We start from the raw sequence: 24,915 nt of genomic DNA, 5'->3' as shown, positions 1-24,915 counted from the left end.
AATCGCCATTATTACAGATCTGTTACAAGTAACCATTCAAGTACCTAATTGTCGAAATTCTCCACAAGAGGCTTAAAATGACGAACAAAGCCCTCATTCAGTGAATTCATTGTCTAATATAATTAAAATCATTGTATTCCTTGTTCTTGTTTTGTGTATTAAAAAATTCGACTTTTTTACACTAAGCTTAAGTTTCAGACAAAGTAATTTCCAAATTTTGAACAAAACAAGGCTTCCATTTCACCACTAAAACGACAATGAATATTCGTAATCAGATTTAAAATACACATCTGTAGTTGTGCAATCCAACCGAGAAAAAGTACACACGATTGTTTACTTTGGGAAACATCGGAAAACATTATTCGCGATATGCAAACAAATAAATAACTGAAACAAATTACTTTAGTTTGTCCTGGTTTTCTACCTATCAAGTGCAGAGTTTTTAATTCCAGCATTCACGATAAAGTAAGGACTTCGTCTGGGCGGGAGCGCCCTCTGCCCCATCTTTTGTATAATTATAAACGAATCGTCCAGCAATACACGCTTTCATTTATCTCCCGCTATCGCATTCATTTTAAAATTCATTGTAACGTCCACGCTCCATATTATTTCCGCTTTGACGCGAAATTTTACTCGTCATTCCGTTTCGCACGAACAAAGCGTAATACCCCTGTCTATTTTTATCCGCCATTATCAACCCAGAACCAGAAACAACAAAACAAATTGACATCTCTTGTAATCGTCAGCTGCAACATAAACATTTCGTTCTCATAACACCACTTCCACAAAAATACAAACCGTCCATATAAAGCGGCCTCAATGAAAATATTTTTCAAGTGCGAATCGTTGGAAAAAATTTGTTGACACTTCCGCTATTAAAACATCCACTATATCGACGTCTTATTGACGGAGACCCTCCTGCCGACGACACATGGGGTGAAAGCAACCACACTTGATTTATGTGTGCGTAGGGGGTGTTTGATGTCGAATGTTTGTCTGGTAAATTGAGCGTGGACGGTCATTGAGTTCCATCAGACGGCTGAAGAATGGTCCGGAGTGAAGGCGGCGCCACTGGGAAAATAATTATTCAAATTGTATTATCAGAGGTGGGATTTATCACTTACGAGCAATATCTGCAACTGGATCTGCGCGCTCCACTATTTAAGCCGTTTAAATCATCGTGGAGTTCTCATTTATTATTGGTCACTGGTTAATTGAAGTCGCTGGTGGGAGGAATTGCACAACGAAATTAAGCAACGGACGGAAGAGCGGTGTATTTAAATAATATATCTGATACGTTTGTGGGGGTGTGTTGCAGATGAAAATGACGTCACGACACATACATACAAAATTTGAAAACAATCAGTCCGGTAATTTATTTTTTTTTATTTATTTGAAACTTTCAGCAAAACAAGTAATGCCTGAAATGTTTACTTATTCAAATGATTTGCTTTCTCTATTGTATTGTAAGTTGTTTCTGCCTCTTTGTTAAGAGTTCTAGAAGCATCAGACATTGGTAAATAATTGCCGATTGCCCCTTGAGATAACATAGCGCTTAAAGCAAAATTAGAAACATCATTAGTTAAAATAAATATTTCAGTGAAATTAGATACTGTAGAATCAGAGAGGTTAAAATTATTTGGATGTATAATACTTGTTGTCTAACCAAAATTTGTTTGTTTAAATTTGATGACGCCATTTTACAATTTTGTCGAATAAATGTAAAATATGCACAATGACAAATCGTGAAAAGGAAAAATTTTAACTTGAGAACTTGAAAAATCAAAAGATTGGAATTAAAAACTGCAAAATAGTCAAACAAATTATTAAATGAAATATTCAAAAGTTGAGAAATCTAAAAACTAAAAAAAAAATGAAAACTGGAATTTCGAATTCGATTTTATAAGATTTTGTTTTTTTTTTTCAATTTTTCGATTTCTCATTTATCCGATTTTTCAATTTGTCATTTTTAGATGTTTGAGTTTTTTTAGTTTTCGCCAGGCTTTACTTTCTTAATAAGTCATCTGCCAAAATCAGTATTTTCTTGACAAGTACTTGCCAAGATAAGATTGATTTTGGCTACTTTTCTAAGAAAATAAAGGGTGGGTGGGCGGGGCTAGTACCTTTTCTTGGAAGAGTAGGTCGTTTGTCAAAATGAGTCTTATTTTGGCAAATACTAGCCTGGTTCACCCGCCTTTCATTTTCTTAAAGGGTAGGTTATTTGGCAAGTACTACCATTGTGTAAAATTTCATTTTTGGAAAAGTTGTCTAAACATTCTGAAAAAATTCAGAAATATATATCCCGACGTGCTGATTCCAAAAATAGAGCATGCTTATGGTAACGGAGCAATATTTTCGGAAAATTCGGATTTTTTGAATTTTTGAAAACTGCGATATTTCAATGAACGATTCTGGAAAAACGGTGACTTTTGCAGTCCAAAATCTACATGGAAGTATTTAGTTAAATTTCGAAAATCGTCGAGAATGGGTCGAAATTTGCAAAAGGGAGGTAATACATAATGGGAAATTTCATTTTTGAAAAGTCATCTAAAAATCCTGATTCCGACGTGTTGATTCCAAAATTCCGAATGTATCGATTATTATTATCCATTGTTGGTTAAGAATGCTTTATTTCTCTTTAATAAAATTAAGGTTTATTTCTTGAAATTTGTTTTCAGCAGTGTATGAAATTGTTATTCAATTCGCTTTCAGCTTTTTGGGAAATTCGGTGATCCGAACAAATCGCTAATCCGAACACATCTTTCCTCAATTAATTCGGATTATCGAGGTTGTACTGTAATAAAACTCACGAAATTTCAAAGACAACTCTTGATGTACTATCTTTTATAATTATCGTTGCTATACAATTTGAAATCCAATTTGATAGAAACCAAACAGTTAGTAAGTCTTGGTCGCAAAACATCTACAGTTTTAATTCAGATTAATTATATTCAAGCTGATTTTTTGTAAAACTTTCATTTTTTTTCTGAGATGCATTATATGCTTTGAACTCTCTGTTACGTTTAATTTCCATGAGCTTCGTCGCAAAGCGGCAAAATATACGAAATTTCAAAGCCAACCTGATAGTTGATAGTTATTTTAGCTACATATTTTCAAAAAAAAAGTTTAACCCTTACAAACATTATTGAAACCGATTCTAAAGGTGTTCATACAGTATAATACAAGTGACGAAAAATAAAAAAAAAGCTGAGTTTGATTATCCCATTTCTATAAACTTCTAATTATTCTTCAAGAAAGAATTTAAGAATTAAAAGTACAGAATTAAGATAAAAACGAACAGTTAGCAACTCTTGGTCGCAAAACATTAACAATTTTGGGTTTATCGAACTTTAAAATGCGTTGAACATAACAAACGTACTTAAATTTGGATTTATAAAAGTTGAAAATAAATAAACAATGTTAATTCTAGAAATTACAGAAATTCTAGTATTCTGACCGAATTTGTGGAAAGATTCTAAATTTTGTGAAAGTCCCAAATATTCTAACCCTTTCAAAGGTTTTAAGGCTTTCAAGAATGCCAAAAACTCTAAGGACTACAAAGATTTCAGGAATTTTTAAAAATTCCGAAAATTCCACAGGTTCCAAGCATTTAAAAATTGGGAAGTTGATAAAAGTCCTGAAGATCTAAAAATATTTAAAATTCTAGAGATACTGAAATATCTAAAAATAATGAAAATTTGATAGCTCTGAAGATTATCGAAATTCTAGTAATTCTAGATTCTAGAGATTCTAAAGATTCCAAAATTTCCAGTGGTTTGAAAGATTCAAAAAGTATAAAAGCTTTCACGGATTACATACTAGCCCCGCCCACCCGCCCTCTCTTTTCTTAACAAATATCTCATTTGCCGCAATCAGTCTAATCTTGGCATCTAGTAGCCCCGCCCACCCACCCTCTCTTTTCTTGGAAGGTATGTCATCTGCCAAAATCAGTTGTATCTTAGCTAGTACTTGCTAAGATAAAACTGATTGTGGCAAATTCCATACCTTCTAAGAATATAGAGGGCGGGTGGGGGCGGGACTAGTACTTGTTACCGTCAGATTGATTTTAGTGAATGATATACTGTTTAAAAAAAGGGTGTGTGGGTGGCGCTAGTATTCGCTAGGATAAGACTGACTGTGGCAAATGTTATACCTTCTAAGAAAATAACGGGCGGGTGGGCGGGGCAGGTACTTGATAAGAAAAGACTGATTTTGATGAATGATATATCCTCTAAGAAAATACTCTAAAGGCTAAAGATTATATAGGCTCTAAAGGATCTAAGGACTCTAGGGGTCAAAAGCTAAAATTCTCTTTCGAATTCTTGAAAGATTCTAAAGTTTCTAGCGAAATTCCAAAAATCCAAAGAATCTAAAACTTGTTAAAATCGCGTGAACTCTTAAAATGCCAAAATCAGTCTTATCTTGGCAGCTACTAGCCCCCCCCCCCCACCCACCCTCTCTATTCTTGGAAGGTATGTCATCTGCCAAAATCAGTTGTATCTTAGCTAGTACTTGCTAAGATAAAACTGATTGTGGCAAATTCCATACCCTCAAAGAAAATAGAGGGTGGGTGGGGGGGCTAGTACTTGTTACCGTCAGACTGATTTTAGTAAATGACATACTCTTTAAAAAAATGAAGGGTGGGTGGGTGGCGCTAGTATTCGCTAAGATAAGAGAGATTATGGCAGATGATATACCTTCTAAAAAAATTGAGGGCGGGTGGGCGGGGCAGGTTTTTGATAAGATAAGACTGATTTTGGTATATGACATATCCTCTGAGAAAATCCTCTGAAGAGATTCTAAAGTATCTAAGGACTCCAGGGGTTAAAAGCTAAAATTCTGTTTCGAATACTTGAAAGATTCAAGGCTCTATAGAAATTTTAAAAAGCCAAAGAATTTAAAATATGTTAAAATCGCGTGAACTCTTAGATTATCCAAAGATTTTTAAAATTCCAAAGACTTTAAAGAAATCACAAATCTTAAAGGCCTAAAAATCATAGAAATCGGAAATATGCTTTCTTTAATTTTTATAAATCCTAAAAGCACTGAAGGCCTTGAACACCCTAATTATTATCTTATAAGTCTTGGAGATTGTGACGATTCCAGTGATTCCAAAAATTCCAAAGATTTAGACTCTTGAGTACTATAAATTTTAGAAAATCTCAAAAAATATAGAAAGTGTGGGAAAAATGTGATAGAGCTAGAAATCTTGAAAATATTGGAAAAGGTTGAATTTTAAACTGCTGGTAAAACTGAAGCCTGATAATAGTTTTAGAAATCTTGGAAAATATGAAATTCTGCTCATTTTGTGTACTTCGGAAAATTTGTCCATTTTACAAATTGCGAAAACTCCCATAAATTAAGAGAGAATAAAAAAATATTAAATCTCAAAATTGCTAAAGTTTACAAAATCTTAAAATTGTGGTTATTCTAAAAGTTCCAAAGTTTCCAAATGTTTGAAATATTTAAAAGGTTTCAAATCTTCCAAAAATTGTAAAGACATTCTAAGAATCTTAAAGTTTTCATACACTAGATTTTGAGGATTGTAAAGACACCAAAGATGCTAAGTGTTAGGTTCTAAATAGAAGAAACGTCCAACAAAATCTTAAAAATTGTAAAGGTCTTGGAAATATTAATGTTCCTAGAAAGTATAAAAATTCTAAACTTCAAAAAATTTCTAGTAATTCTGAAATATCTCAATTTCCAGAAACTGTTAAGACTCTCAGGACTCTGAAGACTATAAAGATTCTAAATACTCTAGGAACTCAAACGTTGAAAAAGTTTTTAAAATTATGTTCCAAATATTTCAAAGATTCTATAAGTTGCAAAAAACGCATGAACTTTTAACGTGGCAAAACACGTCTGAGAGATTCTAAAAATTCCAGAGATTCCAAAAATGTCAAATATTCAAAGACTCTTAGGGTCTATTAATTTTAGAGATTCTGAAAATATCTAGCAAGTGTGAAAAATTTGGAAGACCTAGAAATCTTGAAAACCAGGGAAAATGTTGAATTCGGGTATTATCGAAGACTGATATTTGTATAACTTTTAGAAAATCTGGAACTTCCGGAAATTTCAAAAATTTACTCTATTCTAGAAATTCTAAACATTTAACTGAATTTGTCAAAATATTCCAAATACTGTGAAAGTTCAAAATCTTCTCTAAATTTCAAAGATTTCGAGGATTCCAAAGGTGCCAAAACTCTAAGAAATCTATTAATACTAAATTGATATGTGCGCCCTTGCTAGAATGTTAATGATGTTATCAAAAAAAAATATATGAAAAAACTGACTATAAAGATGAAAAAAAAAGAATTCTCATAGTTAAAGTTGTATTTATTCGACTGTACTTTAGGGATTAGGGAAGTTCTGTCGAAATAACTTTCAACCAATTTTTTAATTTAATATGAGATGAAAATTTAATTACCTTTTGTGAAGTGGCCCAATTTATGCTTACAAAAAATTCGCCCACCCACCCGATTTTCCTCTTGATCACTCATTTTATTGTACAAAAAAACATGATTAATAATAATAGTAATAATAATAATACCTGATTAAGGAATTTCTCCAATTTATGCAAAATATAACTACAATTCATATAGTATGTAAGCTATAGTAAGAAAAAAATTAAATATAAATATAAATTGTCTTTACACTCCGTTCAAATGAAATTTAAATCCAAATATAAATAAATAATTATGTGACAATCATGTTTTGTATGGGGTAATTTTTTAAATTCTGCTCTAGTTGGCCATGACGCTTACGTCAGCCTTCAATTGCACTACTGACGTACGCGGCGTGGCCAACTGGAGCAGAAAGTTGAAAAATCACACGGTATATTGGGGTACTTGGATTTTCATTTTGAAGGTTATTTTGTATACTTTTCACAGGTTGTTACCATTATTGTTACGCATGATGATTTTAATATGATCTTATGTTTTTGGGTACTTCTTACTTCCCGGGCGTAAGCTACTTTCATGTTTTCTCGACGTTTGCTGACGCTTAAAGTACGTGCTCTCATCATTGTGGGTAGTAAAAGTTATCTAAATTTTATAAAATAATTTACACCTGTACTCGTGGTTTATGAATCCGCCTTAATTTTTATCATAATTGCCTTACTGTTTTTTTTTGTTACTTTTTGCGTCTTCGCTAGTGATTTAATTTTAAATAAATAAATTACTGTTATTAAACTTCTTCGTCTCCCCAGGCGACATTTTTTGTTTTCACTTCGGCTGTTTATATAAATGTTTGATTTTACTTTCGAAACGAACAAACATTTATTCGGCGAGCTACGTTTCAAACCGCACGAAAATGGAAATAAAAAGTCCTTTGATCCACGAGCGAGTAAAATGCGTCCTAATCGTACAGGAAAACCCGTAAATAAGTATGCAATTCGGTGGGCGAAATTTACTCTAGGAGCAGTTTCCACAGTGTAGAAACGTAATAAACCTCTGTAACGCGTTAATTATCCGTGAAGAGGTTCTGAAAGAAAATAGGGTTTCAGAGTAGAGAAATTTATTGCAATTGTAGCATTATAAATCGATTCAATTTCTTTAAGTGAACCTTTTTGCTTTTGTGCTCGTAATTTCTTCCAGTAAGTTCGTGCACGATGTAAGTAAATACTTCTCTGGTTCGTTGTTCTTTGTGAAGCGGCGAACAATAAAAATGTGATAAAACAACAGTGTTTCAAGAGAAAAAGGGACAGCGCAGCCGAGTTTCAGCGGTGTAATGATGAGTAGAGATCTGTAAAAAAATATATAAGATTGGGTGCAATTTGTGTAACAGAAATGTTGTTCTTTGTTCAAATATGTAAAGTCGGATAGCAATTGTGTTCACCTTTATTGCTTGTGGTTGTTTCAGTTCACAAAATGTTGAGTTTTAAAGTTAGGGGACGAAATTGTTTATGATTTGTTTTAGTTTTGGCTTCGTAAATCAGAACTGTGTAATTTCAACAAATTGCTGTTATCTCTTCATTAACGTTACTACTGTAATGGAAATATGCCATTGCACGAGCAGATATAAAAGCTCCGACCTTTTATGCACGTCAGACACGCGATATTGGTCGGTCGACCAAGAGAATGCCTAACATACTGTTTAAACACACAATTCGTCAAAGCGTTCGTGCGTTCGGATGTAGTTTCCTTTTCCATAAAGGGAATTTCGGTATCTTTCATCAAAATGCCTATGTTGAGTGATTTGGGTCGAGAAATGTGTTTTGCATTAAACCAAATGGAACTTTTAATAAGGGGATGTGATTTTAATCAAGGTTTGACGACGATGTTAATCAATTTCCAAACAACCAGCACCGTAAAACATGCAAATGGAATTTTAGTGATTTATTCGGAGATTCTTCTTCCCTTCGATCCGACAGAGGGACCAAAAACCTGTTGCTTTTTGCACAAAACGAGAAAGTTTTGATGGGTTGTTTTGCGATGAAAATTACTGGAGGTAATGAGAAAATGTGCGAGTTGTCGATGTTGCTAATTCCTGGGAGAAATTACGGCAGAGGTAACGAGGATTTACTGGGAAACATGGGAATACGTGTCGATTTTCCGTTGTACACTGGAGATGAATTTTTCACGGATTTGTACAATTTTCCGCTTGAATTATCATAAAGGAGACACCGGACTGAGGTATTTTCAAGCGAACGGTCGCTTATTACATTTTTTTGCAGCTGCGAAACTAGGTGTCATATAAACCGTACTCGGATTAAACTTATTGCTAATACCATCGTTATCCCCTATCGCGAATTTATAGCAACTCAGTGCTTTCCCATTCTGAACGCAATTCCGCTAAAATAGCTCTCCGACTATCCTCCATACTATAATAACAGCGAGCCATCCAGAGCTTAAATCTTATTATCACCGTTTTTAATTACTGTCCCTAGAGAACGAAAACGGTTATTAGAGCGACAAAACGATTGAGTTTCTAGAGAATTTTAGATTTTAATTAAACGCCGTTTTGTGTTCATAATTCGTTTTTGCTTTGAACCAAAGTCGCTGGAGTGGGAGCACCCTTTTTTCGCAACGATTTCATTTTATAGCTTTCAGGCAAGATGAATGGTGTAAATTTATAAAACGACCATCCAAAATATACGCGGAATGTGTCAGCAAGTCGGTAAAATTTTTATTTATCTGTCGAAACAAAATACAGTGGCGTTGAGGCGAAATCAGTATTGTGCGCGCATTTACACATGAAAGGATCAAAGAGCTAGACAGCTCTTCAACATCTCTGTTTCAGAAGCAGGATTCTTGGGGAAAGGTAAGATAAAAATTCCGAAAGTGTATCTGGTTGAGAGGAGAGGCTGCGCCCATCAAAGCTGAAAATTGCTGCATTTGCAATAGGGGCCGTGCGGGATTTGCGCTGGGATGTTTTCAAGACGTAAATGAGAAACATGGAAGCGATACGGCAGGTGGTCACAAATTTAGTAAAGAATTGTGGGATACAAAGCTGCTTTTGAAAAAAAGGAAACGTGAATAGAGACATCGGCTGTTCATTGGTTCCTTCGGGGAAGTTTCAGCACCGCACAACGATTTTTTGTCACAAAAAACGACAATAATAAAATATGCATGAAGAATAATTTTACTGAAATTATAAAAATTTTGTTTTTTAACCAATTATTTTCCAATAATTGTGTATAAAAACACTTCATATTTATTGTAAAAAGTGGTCGAAATTACATATCAGAAACTCGTTAGACTAGTGGAAGTCCAGGGGTGCGATTTTGTTTCTCGATCGAAGCGATAAATTAAATGTCATTACGTAGGTTTTAAATGCAAAAGTTTGCATTTCTTCTTTGCATATAAGCTTATTAAATGCTCAAAAGTTTACAAATACCTTAATTTTAAGAGTTTATAACTCAGAATTACGATTTTGAACTTCTATTTTGACATAAATTTCGAGGTTATGTCTCCAAAATTTATCACTTTACTCAGAGCTATCGAGAAAAGATCGTTCCATGAAGACTTGATTTCGTGACAGAATCGAGAAATGTGACAGAAATGTAGCATCTCAACCAATCAGCAAACGAGATTTTATCGCTAACGGGTTTTTTTCGATGGAGAAACAAAATCGCACCCCTCAGGCCCCTTAATAAATTGGTGGCAGAAGTGGGATTTTCACACCTAGTGAATATTCTTATAAAAAGCCACTTGGTACCCCCGAGAAGGTTTCACATTTTGAATTTTTTAAACCTAATTCGCCACTTCACTTCAGTCTTCATCTAATCAAAAAAAAACAAAGATATTCAAAAGCGGAGGTGAGTGGGGTTAGTTTTACCTTTTTGTCTAGATTCCAATGTTTATCAATATAAAACCCACTTTTTGTCCAATAAAATGAGTGATCAGAAGGAAAACTGAGCAGTCTTTCAAGATTTCTAGGTCTTCCAAATTTTTTACCCTTTCAAGATATTTCCAGATTTTCTAAAATTAATAGACCCCAAAAGTCTTTAAATCTTTGAAATTTTTGGAATCTCTGGAATCTTTCGAATCTCTGAGACGTATATGATAATTAGGGTGTCCAAGATCCCTAATGCTAATATTTTTTACGATTTTTAGATTTTGAGGATTTTTATTTTGTTTAGAGTCTTTGGAATCTTAAAATTTTTGTCACGTTAAAAGTTCAAGCGTTTTTTACAAGTTATAGAATCTTTGAAATATTTGGAACATAATTTTTAAAACTTTTTAATGTTTGAGTCCTTAGAGTATTTAGAATCTTTATAGTTTTCAGAGTCCTGAGAGTCTTAACAATCTTTGAATATTTGGAAATAACATTATAAAGTTTGGAATTTTCATAATGTCTAGGAACATTAATACTTCCAAGATATTTACAATTTTTAAGATTTTGTTGGATGTTCTTTTATTTAGAACCTAATAAAACTTTAGTTTATTCAGCATTTTTGGTGTCTTTACAATTCGCAAATTCTACTGAATGAAAACTTTAAGTTTTTTAGAATGTGTGGAATCTTTAGAATTTTTGAAAGGTTTGAAACCTTTTAAATATTTCAAACTTTTGCAAACTTTGGAATGTTTAGAGTATCTACAATCTTACGATTTTGTAAACTTTTGAAATTTTGAGATTTAATATTTTCTTATTTTCTTTTAATTTGTGGGAATCTTCGTAATTTGCAAAATGTTAAAAATTTCCAGAATGTTCAGATTTTCGACGTTGACCCAATTTTTCGATTTTCCGAAGTACACAAAATGACTAGAATTTCCACATTTTCCAAAATTTCTAAAATTATCAGGCTCGAGTTATACCAAAATTTTGAAATTCAACCAGTTCCAATATTTTCAAGATAACTAAGTCGATCACATTTTTCATACACTTTCTATATTTTTTCAGATTTTCTAAATTTTATAGATCTTTGGAATTTTTGGAATCTCTGGAATCTTTACAGTCCCCAAGATTTATAAGATAATAATTAGGGTGTTCACGACCTTCAGTGCTTGGGTTTTATAAAAATTAAATAAGCATTTTCCTGGTCTTTACGATTTTTATCTCTTTAAGATTTAAAAGATTTAAAATCTTTAGTCTTGAGAGTATTTTTTTAGAGGATGTATCATTTACCAAAATCAGTCTTATCTTATAAAAACCTGCCCCGCCCACCCGCCCTCTATTTTCTTAGAAGGTATATCATCTGCCACAGTCACTCTTATCTTAGCGAATACTAGCGCCACCCACCCACCCTTTATTTTTTTAAAGAGTATGTCATTTACTAAAATCAATCTGACGGTAACAAGTACTAGTCCCGCCCCCCGCCCTCTATATTCTTAGAGGGTATGGAATTTGGCACAATCAGTTTTATCTTAGCAAGTACTAGCTAAGATACAACTAATTTTGGCAAATGACATACCTTCTAAGAATAGAGAGGGTGGGTGGGCGGGCCTAGTAGCTGCCAAGATAAGACTGATTTTGGCAAATGAGATACCGTTTAAGAAATGAAAGGGCGGGTGGGTGGGGCCAGTATGTAATCCGTAAAAGCTTTTATAATTTTTGAATCTTTCAAACCACTGGAAACTTTAGAATCTCTAGAATCTAGAATCACTAGAATTTCGATAATTTTCAGAGCTTCCAGATTTTCATTATTTTTAGATATTTCAGTATCTCTAGAATTTTAAATAGTTTCATCTTTTCAATTTTTAAATGCTTGGAACCTGTGGAATTTTCGGAATTTTTAAAAATTCCTGAAATCCTTGTAGTCCTTAAAGTTTTTGGCATTTTTGGAAGCCTTAAAACCTTTGAAAGGGTTTGAATATTCGGGACTTTCACAACATTTAGAATCTTTCCACAAATTCGGTCAGATTTTTAGAATTTGTGTACATTTATTCGACAAAATTGTAAAATGGCGTCATCGATTTTTATCAGACAAATTTTGGTTAGAGTTTTACCATCTACACGATATTCCCAATATACAAGTACATACAAAACTTGACACAAACGATGGAAACAAAAGACCTATGTTTGCGTATTCTAGGGGCCATGAAACGTCAATTTTCGGGAAAACGGAGTGAGCCGTTCCCGATCCAATCAATAAAATAAACTGACTCATTCATTATTTTTATGAGAAATTTAAAAACTTTTAATGCACTGATAAATCACAAGTATGGACTAATCATATTTTGCACATTTTGGATAGGATTTATTCGGCAAAATTTTGAGATAACCTCATCAACTTGTTGGAAGGGGCCAAAGCAATCGGTTTTGCAGTTTTAATATCCCTAATATCCAAACAAAAAAATGACAACAATCGGTTCAGTAGTTTCGGAGATTACTTAAATTATGGATACAGACACCAAACAGATAGACAGACAGACAGAAACAGGAGATCCACATTCTGCAAAGAATTCTTGAGAGGATTTATAAAAAATTTCGCTCTGCATGCTAAACCAACAAGTATTATACATTCAAATAATTTTAACCTCTCTGATTCTACAGTATCTAATTTCACTGAAATATTTATTTTAACTAATGTTTCTAATTTTGCTTTAGACGCTATCGACAATTATTTACCAATGTCTGATGGTTCTAGAACTCTTAACAAAGAGGCAGAAACAACTTACAATACAATAGAGAAATCAAATCATTTGAAGAAGTAAACATTTTAGGCATTACTTGTTTTGCTGAAAGTTTCAAATAAATAAAAAATTAAACTACTGGACTGATTGTTTTCAAATTTTGCATGTATGTGTCGTGACGTCATTTTCATCTACAACACACCCCCACAAATGCGTATTCTTCACAGTTCGAGAAAATGGCGTGACTCGTACACTCGTACACCCACTGCCCCACGGAGACGTACAAACCGTTTCTGTAATTTTTCATTTCTTCAAATTTTCGATTTCCATCTTTTCGATTAGATTCATTTCTTCTTCTTTCCAATTTTTTGATTCGTTAATTTTTTTCGATAACTTTCTCGTTTTTTAGTTTATTAATGTTTCAATTTTCCTTTTCTTCAATTTTTCGATTTTTCAAAAATTTTCCAAAAAATGGTCAAAATCGGTTCGATCGACAAAAAATTGGTGTCAAATTGTTGATAATCTTCCACCAAATACAAATTCGAAATCGCCATAACGATATCTCTTTCAGTAAAAATGCAAAAAGTGAATTCAGAATGTTCAAAAAATTTCCAAAAAAATTATTAAAATTGGTTCCATCGACTGAAAATTGATGCCAAATTGTAGAAAATCTTCCACCAGTTACAAATCTCTAATCGAAGTCACGATACTTAGTTCACTAAATACGAAAAGTAAATTCAAATTTTTCCAAAATGTTCCAAAGAAATGATTAAAATTTGTCCAATCGATTGAAAATTGACATCAAATTGTTGATAGTCTTCCACCAAATACAAATTCGAAATCGCCATCACCATATCTCTTTCAGTAAATGCGAAAAGTGAATTCAGAATTTTCAATAAATTTCCAAAAAAATTATTAAAATTGGTTCCATGGACGGAAAATTGGTGTCAAATTGTAGATAACTTTCCACACTTTACAAGTTTGAGATTGCTGTCAGGATATCTGTTTCAATAAACAGGAAAAGTGAATTCAAAATTTTCAAAAATTTTCCAAAAAATTGTTCAACTTAGCCTAATCCACTGAAAATTGGTGCCAAATTGTAGAAAATGTTCCGCCAGTTACAAATCTAAAATCGAAGTCACGATACCTAGTTCACTAAATACGAAAAGTGAATTCCAATTTTTCGAAAATTTTCCAAAAAAATTATCAATATTTGTCCAATCGACTGAAAATTGGCATCGAATTGTTGATAATCTTCCACCAAATACAAATTCGAAATCGCCATCACGATATCTCTTTCAGTAAATGCGAAAAGTGAATTCAGTATTTTCAAAAAATTTCTGAAAAAATTATTAAAATTGGTTCCATCGACGAAAAATTGGTGTCAAATTGTAGATAAGTTTCCTCCCTTTACAAGTCTGAGATTACTGTCAGGATATCTGTTTCAATAAACACGAAAATCGAATTCAAAATTTTCGAAAATTTTCCAAAAAAAAATGCTTTAAATCGGCTCAATCCACTCAAAATTGGTGTCAAATTGTAGATGCTCTTAGTGAATTCAAATTTTCGAAAATTTTCCAAAATACTTGTTAAAACTGATTGAAAATCGATTGAAAATTGGTGTCAAATTTCAGCTAATCTTTCATCAGTTACAAATCTAAAATTGCCGTCAGGATATCAGTTTCAATAAACACGAAAAGCGAATTCGAAATTTTCGAAAATTTTCCAAAAAAAAATATGCTTTAAATCGGTTCAATCCACTCAAAATTGGTGTCAAATTGTAGATGCTCTTAGTGAATTCAAATTTTCGAAAATTTTCCAAAAAACTTGTTAAAATTGGTCCAATCGATTGAAAATTGGTGTCAAATTTCAGATAATCTTTCATCAGTTACAAATCTAAAATTGCCGTCAGGATATCTGTTTCAATAAACACGAAAAGCGAATTCAAAATTTTCGAAAATTTTCCAAAAAAAATGCTTTAGATCGGCTCAATCCACTCAAAATTGGTGCCAAATTGTAGATGCTCTTAGTGAATTCAAATTTTCGAACATTTTCCAAAAAACTTGTTAAAACTGGTTCAATCGATTCAAAATTGGTGTCAAATTTCAAATAATCTTTCATCAGTTGCAAATCTAAAATTGCCGTCAGGATGTCAGTTTCAATAAACACGAAAAGCGAATTCGAAATTTTCGAAAATTTTCCAAAAAAAAAAAATGCTTTAAATTGGTTCAATCCACTCAAAATTGGTGTCAAATTGTAGATGCTCCTAGTGAATTCAAATTTTCAAAAATTTTCCAAAAAACTTGTTTTAAACTGGTTCAATCGATTGAAAATTGGTGTTAAATTTCAAATAATCTTTCATCAGTTACAAATCTAAAATTGCCGTCAGGATATCAGTTTCAATAAACACGAAAAGCGAATTCGAAATTTTCGAAAATTTTCAAAAAAAAAAAATGCTTTAAATCGGTTCAATCCACTCAAAATTGGTGTCAAATTGTAGATGCTACTAGTGAATTCAAATTTTCGAAAATTTTCCAAAATACTTGTTAAAACTGGTCCAATCGATTGAAAATTGGTGTCAAATTTCAGAAAATCTTTCATCAGTTACAAATCTAAAATTGCCGTCAGGATATCAACACGAAAAGCGAATTCAAAATTTTCGAAAATTTTCCAAAAAAAAAAAATGCTTTAGATCGACTCAATCCACTCAAAATTGGTGTCAAATTGTAGATGCTGTTTGTGAATTCAAAATTTTCGAAAATTTTCCAAAAAACTTGTTAAAATTGGTTCAATCGATTGAAAATTGGTGTCAAATTTCAGATAATCTTTCATCAGTACAAATCTAAAATCGCTGTCACAATATCCGTTTCAATAAACACGAAAAGCGAATTAAAATTTTTCCAAAAAAATGGAAACGGAAGACTCTGCTTACGCTCAGGAAGTAAAAACAAACCCTATAATTTATTATTTTAGGCAAGTATTTCTTACTATGATAATTATAATTTCATTATTATTGGATATACAGTACGTAATTCTCAAATTTTGACATTTTTACAACACGACCACGGACTTCCCCACATGTGAGTGTTCGTATACTCGCACAAAATGCAATGATGCAAAAAAATCAAGGCGGACTCATAAACCACAAGTATAGGATATTACACTTACAATACATGTTATTTTATAAAATTTGAATGGCGTTTGAAAAACATCTTGAAAACTCTTAATACGAACTCTAGTAACTCTAGCACAAACAAAAGTTAAAACGGAGTTTCGTAATTTATAGCTCAGCAAAAAAATAACACCGTAATTTTTCATTATATGGCTCAGTCGATTTTCTTGTTATCGGTCTACCTACGACCTTCCCCCGGACAAGTCTGAGCAAATAAATACACAGCAGCACGGAATCCTTTATCATTGTATTTATATTTAGACCCGGCATTATATACGTTTAACGTAGAATGTTATTGTGGCTCGCAGCCGGCCCGGAAAACGAATAGTACATCATGTAGGAAAGTCTGTCAACACAAGAAGCTTTTCATCCTGTTAAAAGCACTCCATCAAGAATTACAGTTTCGTTTATACTAATCTCTTAAATGTGATATTTTTCATTTGTTCGATTACAAGTTCTTCGCTCCGATATTTTCTCTTACATCGTGAGACATTACAGAATTTCAGCGATGCGGCGATCGATCGCCATGGAAAACCTATATCATAACAATAACAAGCGGCCAGCGCAGATAAAACTCGAAATCCGTAGTATCGCCAAGGTGGGTCGTTTCGCGTCGGTTCCGGTCACCCGGAAAAATCCGGTGTGTATAAGGACGCCCGATTTCCGGATGACTAACGACATCAGACGTGCCGAAAGCCGAGTTTTTCCCCTGATGTTGATATATCAATATCAGGGCTAATACCGGAAGCACGTTTGTTTTCGTGTCGATGATTTACGTCACATATTACCACTAAACCAGGAATTAATTATCGCACTTACTCTTGCATATTACGTTATAAATTAATTTAATTGATCCAGGATAAACAATTCTCTTATGTAAATTAATCATGTCGATCCGTTATAATGAACTTTGTGTAATATACGTGATGTTGGTTTATTTGGAAGTGATTGTGTTAAGCAGACAGTAATTGCGTGGCGTTAGAGGGAAAACGATAATCGGCAGGCTATTGGCACTAAATACAATACGTGTATTTACAAATTTCTTTACATTTCTTCTTGTTTCAGCATACTTCTGGCACATCACCGACATTCACTTCAACCCCCACCACGGAGACGCAAAAAAAGGTACGCTGATTTTTGAAAAACCCCCCTGTTTCCAAACAAACAGGTAAAGCGACCAAATTATTTACAAAGTCCAGCCAACAAATAAATTAATGCCGTCATTCAATCAGAACCCTACTACTTTTATCGTTCAAAACATAATTTTGATTGACAAGTTTTCATTTCCTGCATTTAGCAAATATTGCCGACCTCGGGGTTGATTAATGGGAAAAACAATAACTGTTCAGTAAAAACAGGGATTTTTAACATAATTTTTACGAGGGCAGATAGCAGATGGGGATGAAGCCAATTTATTGTGGTATTATAAGAGTAAATTATTGCTCAGCGGGGTAAAATATGATTTTAAATTTTATTTATTTGCGATAAAATTTTATGGTGGAAGGGTCGGCCAACAAATCATACGAAACGTTACAAAATAATGAACAGTTCCAGATAACGGGAATTACTAACTGTATCTGGTTAGACAATTCGGTGTTAAACAACGAGGGTAATAAAGTTGCTGCTAGTGCGTTTTTTTTAATTAGGATTTCAGCTTGCGTTTTGTAATAAATTGTCTTAAAATAATTTTCAACCAGATTCTACTCTGTTATGCCGTTTTCCAGTTCCGTGTATCTGTCTGTCTGGTGTCTGTATCCATTTTTATTAGACAACTAATCTCCGAAACTACCGACCGATTGTTGTTACTTTTTGTATATCATGTCTTATGACGTCATCCCCAAAATTTATAATAAAAAGTGTTTTTTAATGTCACGCCTGCACTTGAATCCGTATCGAATTTTCACCCTAGACATATAGAATTTTTGGAAAAACTTCAAAACTGAATAACAATAATCGTTAAGCAAAATTTGTTCGTTTAGACCCTTCCAACAAATCGATGACGTTATCTCAAAATTGTGCTAATCATCTCAATCAGCAATTTGAAAACGTCTCTTCAAAATTTAGCTTATTAAACGCCATTTAAATGCTTTATGAATCCGCCTTGAGTTTTTTATCTTGGGCATTTAAGTTATATACTTAGTAAAATTTGATAGAGTACTTTTCCTGCCATTGTGTTATAAAATAACGAATTTCATTAAATAAAATTTTACAATTTTGCGAAAAACTGGATTTTTGGACTGTATTTCGGGGACGAGGGAAACTTCAAACCATTTTTTTAAATGGTGATTATATAATTTGATTTTTTTTTGGGAAAATCTGGAAGGGTAAAAAATCAAGGTGGATTCATAAACCACAAGTATAGGAATATGTTACTTTATAAAATTTAAGTGACGTTAACCATGCAAAAATTTTGAGGAGATTATCTGTTTGGTAATTAAAAATGATGAAACAATTTAGTAAAAATTCAATTGTATTAAAAAAATGTAGTCCTAGATTCTATTCCGTTCTTAAGAGCCAATAAGAATGAATGATCAAAATGGAAGATTGTAGATAATTCTCCGCCAGTTACGAATCTGGGATCGTCGTCAGCGCATCTGTTCCTATAAACACCAAAAGTGAATTCAAAATTTCCAAAAAACTTTTCAAAAAAGTGGTTAAATCTCCCGATACAATCACCGAAAGTTGGTGTCAAATTGTAGATAATCTTTCGCCAGTTACAAATCTGAAATCGCCGTAGGGATACCTATTCTAATAAACACGAAAAGTGAATTCAAAATTTTCAAAAATTTTCAAAAAAATTGGTTCAAATCGGTTCAATCGATTGAAAATTGGTGTCAAATTGTCGATACTCTTCCGTCAATTACAAATCCGAAATCGTAAAATGTGATTCCAAATTTCCAAAATTTTTCTAAAAAATGGTTAAAATTAGTTCCATTGACTGAAAATTGGTGTCAAATTATAGAGAACCTTTCGCAGGTTATAGATTTGAGATCACCGACAGGATATATGTTCCAATAAACACGAAAAGTGAATTCAAAATTTCCAAAAATTTGCCAAAACAAATTGTTAAAATAGCCTAATCCACTGATTATTGGTGCCAAATTGTAGAAACTTTTCCGCCAGTTACAAATCCAAAATCGAAGTCACGATATCTAGTTCACTAAATACGAAAAGTGAATTCAAAATTTTCCAAAAAAATTATTAAAATTTGTTCAATCGACTGAAAATGGGCATCAAATTGTTGGTAATCTCCCACCAAATACAAATTCGAAATCGCCATCACGATACCTCTTTCAGTAAATGCGAAAGGTGAATTCAGAATTTTCAAAAAATTTCCAAAAAAATTATTAAAATTGATTCCATCAACGGAAAATTGGTGTCAAATTGTAGATAACTTTCCACCCTTTTCAAGTCTGAGATTGTTGTCAGGATATCTGTTCCAATAAACACGAAAAGTGAATTCAAAATTGTCAAAAAGTTTCAAAAAAAATTGTTAAAATTAGCCTAATCCGCTGAAAATTGATGCCAAATTGTAGAAAATCTTCCGCCAGTTACAAATCTAAAATAGAAGTCACGATACTTTGTTAACTAAATACGAAAAGTGAATTCAAAATTTTCCTAAATTTTCCAAAAAAATAAATAAAATTTGTTCAATCGGCTGAAAACTGGCATCAAATTGTTGATAATCTTCCACCAAATACAAATTCGAAATCGCCATCAGGACATCTCTCTCAGTAAAGAACCTGGTGCTGCTTGAAATGGCAGAAATTTTAGGTTTTATAAAACTCCTAGTAATTCTCAAAGTGTTAAAAATTTCCACAGCTTTGAGAAACTCTAAAGAGTCTAAAGACTAAATACCCTAAAGATTTTAAAAGCTTTAAAGGATCTAAGGACTCTAAGGGGTTAAAAGCTAAAATTCTGTTCTGAATACTTGAAAGATTCTAAACGTTCTAGGGAAATTCCTGAACGCCTTGAACACCCTAATTATCATTCTCTTGTAAGCCTTGGAGACTGTAACCATTATTTTAGCACATTTGCCAAAGTCAGTGTTATCTTAGCGGATGCTAGCCCCGCCCACCATCCCTCTCTTTACATGGAGAATATCTCATTTGCCAAAATGAGTCTTATCTTGGCAGCTACTAGCCCCGCCCACCCACCCTCTCTATTCTTAGAAGGTATGTCATCTGCCAAAATCAGTTGTATCTTAGCTAGTACTCGCTAAGATAACACTGATTGTGGCAAATTCCATACCCTCTAAGAAAATAGAGGGCGGGGGGGCGGGGCTAGTACTTATTAGCGTCAGAATGATTTTAATAATTGACACACTCTTAAAAAAAATAAAGGGTGGGTGGGTGGCGCTAGTATTCGCTAAGATAAGAGTGACTGTGGCAGATGATATACCTTCTAAGAAAATAGGGGCGGGTGGGCGGGGCAGCTTTTTGATAAGATAAGACTGATTTTGGTAAATGGATACATCCTCTAAGAAAATACTCTAAAGACTAAAGATTTTAGAGATTCTAAAGAATCTAAAGACTCTAGGGGTCAAAAGCTAACATTCTGTTTCAAATACTTGAAAGATTCTAAACGTTCTAGAGAAATTCCATAAAGCCAAAGACTCTAGAACTTGTTAAAATCGCATGACGTCTTAAAATGTCAAAAATTTTAAAAATTCCAAAGACTTTAAAGACAACAAAAATCCTGAACGCCTTGAACACCCTAATTATTACCTTGTAAGTTTTGGAGACTGTAACGGTTATTCTAGCAGCTTTTAGCCCCACCCACCCACCCTCTCTTTTGTTACAAGGTATGTCATTCGCCAAAGTCAGTTTTACATTAGCAATTATTAGCCCCGCCCACCCACCCTCTCTATTCTTGGAAGGTATATCATCTGCCAAAATCAGTTGTATCTTAGCCAGTACTTGCTAAGGTAAAACTGATTTCGACAAATTCCATACCCTCTAAGAAAATAAAGGGCGGGGCTAGTACTTATTACCGTCAGAGTGATTTTAGTAAATAACATTCTCTTTAAAAAAATAAAGGGTGGGTGGGTGGCGCTAATATTCGCCAAGACAAGAGTGACTGTGGCAGATGATATACCTTCTAAGAGACTAGAGGGCGGGTGGGCGGGGCAGGTTTTTGATAAGATAAGACTGATTTTGGTAAATGATACATCTCCTAAGAAAATACTCTAAAAACTGAAGATTTTAGAGATTCTAAAGAACCTAAAGACTCTAGGGGTCAAAAGCTAAAATTCTGTTTCGAATACTTGAAAGATTCTAAAAGTTCTAGACAAATTCCAAAAAGCCAAAGATTCTAAAACTTGTAAAAATCTCATGACGTCTTAAAATGTCAAGGATTTTAAAAATTCCAAAGATTTTAGATACAACAAAAATCTTGGACGCTTTGAACACCCTAATTTTATCTTGTAAGTCCTGGAGACTGTAACCATTATTTTAGCAGCTACCTGTCGTTTGCCGAAGTCAGTGTTATCTTAGCAGGTGCTAGCCCCGCCCACCAGTCATCTCTTTACATAGAAGGGATCTCATTTGACAAAATCAGTCTTATCTTGGCAGCTACCAGCCCCGTCCACCCACCCTTTCTATTCTTAGAGGCTATGTCATCTGCCAAAATCAGCTGTATCTTAGCTAGTACTTACTGAGATAAAACTGATTGGGGCAAATTCCATACCCTCTAAGAAAATAGAGGGCGGGGGGCGGGGCTAGTACTTATTATCGTCAGACCGATTTTAGTAAATCACATACTCTTTAAAAAAATAAAGAGTGGGTGGCGCTAGTATTCGCTAAGACAAGAGTGACTGTGGCAGATGCTATACCTTCTAAGAAACTAGTGGGCGGGTGGGCGGGGCAGGTTTTTGATAAGATAAGACTGATTTTGGTAAATGATACATCCTCTAAGAAAATACTCTAAAGACTAAAAATTTTAGAGAGTATCTAAGGACTCTAGGGGTCAAAAGCTAAAATTCTGTTTGGAATACTTGAAAGATTCTAAACGTTCTAGAGAAATTCCAAAAAGCCAAAGATTCTAAAAATCGCGTGATGTCTTAAAATGTCAAAGATTTTAAAAATTCCAAAGGCTTAAAAGACAACAAAAATCCTGAACGCCTTGAACACCCTAATTATTATCTTGTAAGTTTTGGAGACGATAACGATTATTTTAATAGCTACTAGCCCCACTCACCCACCCTATCTTTTCTTAGAAGGTATATCATTCGCCAAAATCAGTGTTATCTTGGAAGGTACTAGACCCGCCCACCCACCCTCTCTTTTTTTAGAGGGTATGTCATTTGCCACAATCAGTCTTATCTTAGCAATTACCATCCCCGCCCACCCACCGTCTCTTTTCTTAGAAGGTATGTCATTTGCCAAAATCAGTCTTATCTTACGAAGTACTAGCCCCGCCCACCCACCCTCTATTTTCTCAGAGAGTATGTCATTTTCCAAAGTCAGTCAAATCTTACCAAGTACTAGCCCCGCCCACCCACCCTTTCTATTCTTAGAGCGTATGTCATCTGCCAAAATCAGTTGTATCTTAACTAGTACTTGCTAATATAAAACTGATTGTGGCAAATTCCATAAGACTGATTTTGGTAAATGATATATCCTCTAAGAAAATACTCTAAAGACTAAAGATTATATAGGCTCTAAAGGATCTAAGGACTCTAGGGTTCAAGAACTAAAATTCTCTTTCGAATACTTGGAAGATTCTAAAGTTTCTAGCGAAATTCCAAAAAGCCAAAGAATCTAAAACTTGTTAAAATCGCTTGAACTCTTAAAATGCCAAAATCAGTCTTTTCTTGGCAGCTACTAGCCCCGCCCACCCACCCTCTCTATTCTTGGAAGGTATATCATTTGCCAAAATCAGTCGTATCTTAGCCAGTATTTGCTAAGATAAAACTGATTGTGGCAAATTCCATAGCCTCTAAGAAAATAGAGATCGAGGGGGCGGGGCTAGTACTTATTACCGTCAGACTGATTTTAGTAAATGACATACTCTTTAAAAAAATAAAGGGTGGGTGGCTGGCGCTAGTAGTCGCTAAGATAAAAGTGACTCTGGCAGATGATATACCTTCTAAGAAACTAGAGGGCGGGTGGGCGGGGCAAGTTTTTGATAAGATAAGGCTGATTTTGGTAAATGATACATCTTCTAAGAAAACAAAAATGTTAAAGACCTAAGAATCGGAAAAATAGGAAAAATGCTTTCTTTAATTTTTATAAATCCTAAAAGCACTGAAGGCCGTGAATTATTATCTTACTTATAAGTCTTGGAGACTAAAGATTCCAGAGATTCCAAAATTCCAAAGATTTAGACTCTTGAGATCTACAACTTTTAGAAAATCTGAAAAAATTTTAAAGAGTGTGGGAAAAATGTGATAGACCTAGAAATCTTCCCAAAAATTAAAAGAAAATAAAAACTAATTAAATCTCAAAATTTCAAAGGTTTACAAACTATTAAGATTTTAGATGTAGATATTCTAAAAATTCCAAAGTTTCCAAATGTTTGAAATATTTAAAAGGTTTCAAAAATTCTAAAGACTCGACATATATATTCTAAAAATCTTAAAGTTTTCATACACTAGAATTTGCGAATTGTAAAGACACCAAAGATGCTAAATAAACTAATGTTTTTGTTCGAAATAGAAGAAACATCGAACAAAATCTTAATGATTGTAAAGATCGTGGAAGTATTAATGTTCCTAAAAATTATAAAAAATCTAAACTTTATAAAATTTTTAGTAATTCTAAACTATTCGAATTTCCAAAGATTATAAAGACTCTCAGGACTCTGAAAACTCCAGAGATTCTAAAAACTCTAAAGACTCACAGCAAAAGGTTTTTAAAATTATGTTCCGAATATTTCAAACATTCTATAATTTGTAAAACACGCATTAACTTTTAACATGACAAAAATTTTAAAGATTCCAAAGACTCTAAACAAAACAAAAAAGGTTCCAGAGATTCCAAAAATTTCAAAGCCTTAAAGACTCTTGGGGTCTATTAATTTTAGGAATTGTGGAAATATCTAGAGAGTATGAAAAATTTGGAAGACCTAGAAAACTCGAAAACTGAAGAAAATGTTGAACTCTGGCATTTTCGAAGAACGATATTTTTATAATATTTAGAGAATCTGGAACTTCTGGAAATTTCAAAAATATATCAATCCTAGAAATTGATATTATGTGCCCTTGCTAAAATGTTAGTGACGTTATAAAAAAAAAAAAACTGTTTATAGATATGAAAAAAAAAAAGAATTCTCAAAGTTAAAGTTGATCATAATTTTTCGAAATTGTATTTGTTCGACTATAAATAATAATAAGGGTCTAGGGAAGTTCTGTCGAAATAACTTTCAACCTATTGTCATTTTAAAAATAGAAAAGGTATTTTATTTCAGATTGTTAGTTCAATGCCAGAGAATGTTTAATATTTAATAAATACATGCTTTAACAATTGCTATTATTATATTTAAATGTAATAATACACTAATGAATTAATTAAATATTTGTAGGGTAATTTTATTCTAAAAATAAACTTTGATACTTCCCAGGTTTAATTCATTAAAAAATATAACTAACGTCTATAAATATATAAAATAAGGTTTATTTTTAAATTAAAATACAGGAAACGCCAAATTAGGTGCAACAGATGGCGAATACTTTTGTTTCCAGAAATGTACCACTTGTTTCGTTCAGACAAGAAAATCTAGTGATTT

General features: G+C 33.1%; 1 protein-coding gene across 1 annotated transcript in view; it reads left to right on the top strand.

Annotated features, from left to right (window-relative positions):
- The window catches only part of LOC135129479 (acid sphingomyelinase-like phosphodiesterase 3b), a 266,257-nt gene that overhangs the window by 130,669 nt on the left and 110,673 nt on the right, over positions 1–24,915 (top strand). Inside the window, exon 2 of the mRNA XM_064056628.1 lies at positions 17,254–17,313. Within this exon, the coding sequence (XP_063912698.1) occupies positions 17,254–17,313 (60 nt within the window). The remainder of the gene's footprint in view (positions 1–17,253; positions 17,314–24,915) is intronic.

This window comes from Zophobas morio, unplaced genomic scaffold (assembly GCF_036711695.1).
Source record: "Zophobas morio isolate AGI-343-1 ecotype UQ-CSIRO unplaced genomic scaffold, CSIRO_AGI_Zmor_V1 ptg000016l, whole genome shotgun sequence".
Taxonomy (NCBI): domain Eukaryota; kingdom Metazoa; phylum Arthropoda; class Insecta; order Coleoptera; family Tenebrionidae; genus Zophobas; species Zophobas morio.
The sequence above is the reverse complement of the archived record's forward strand: the minus strand, read 5'-3'. Positions and strand labels throughout refer to the sequence as shown.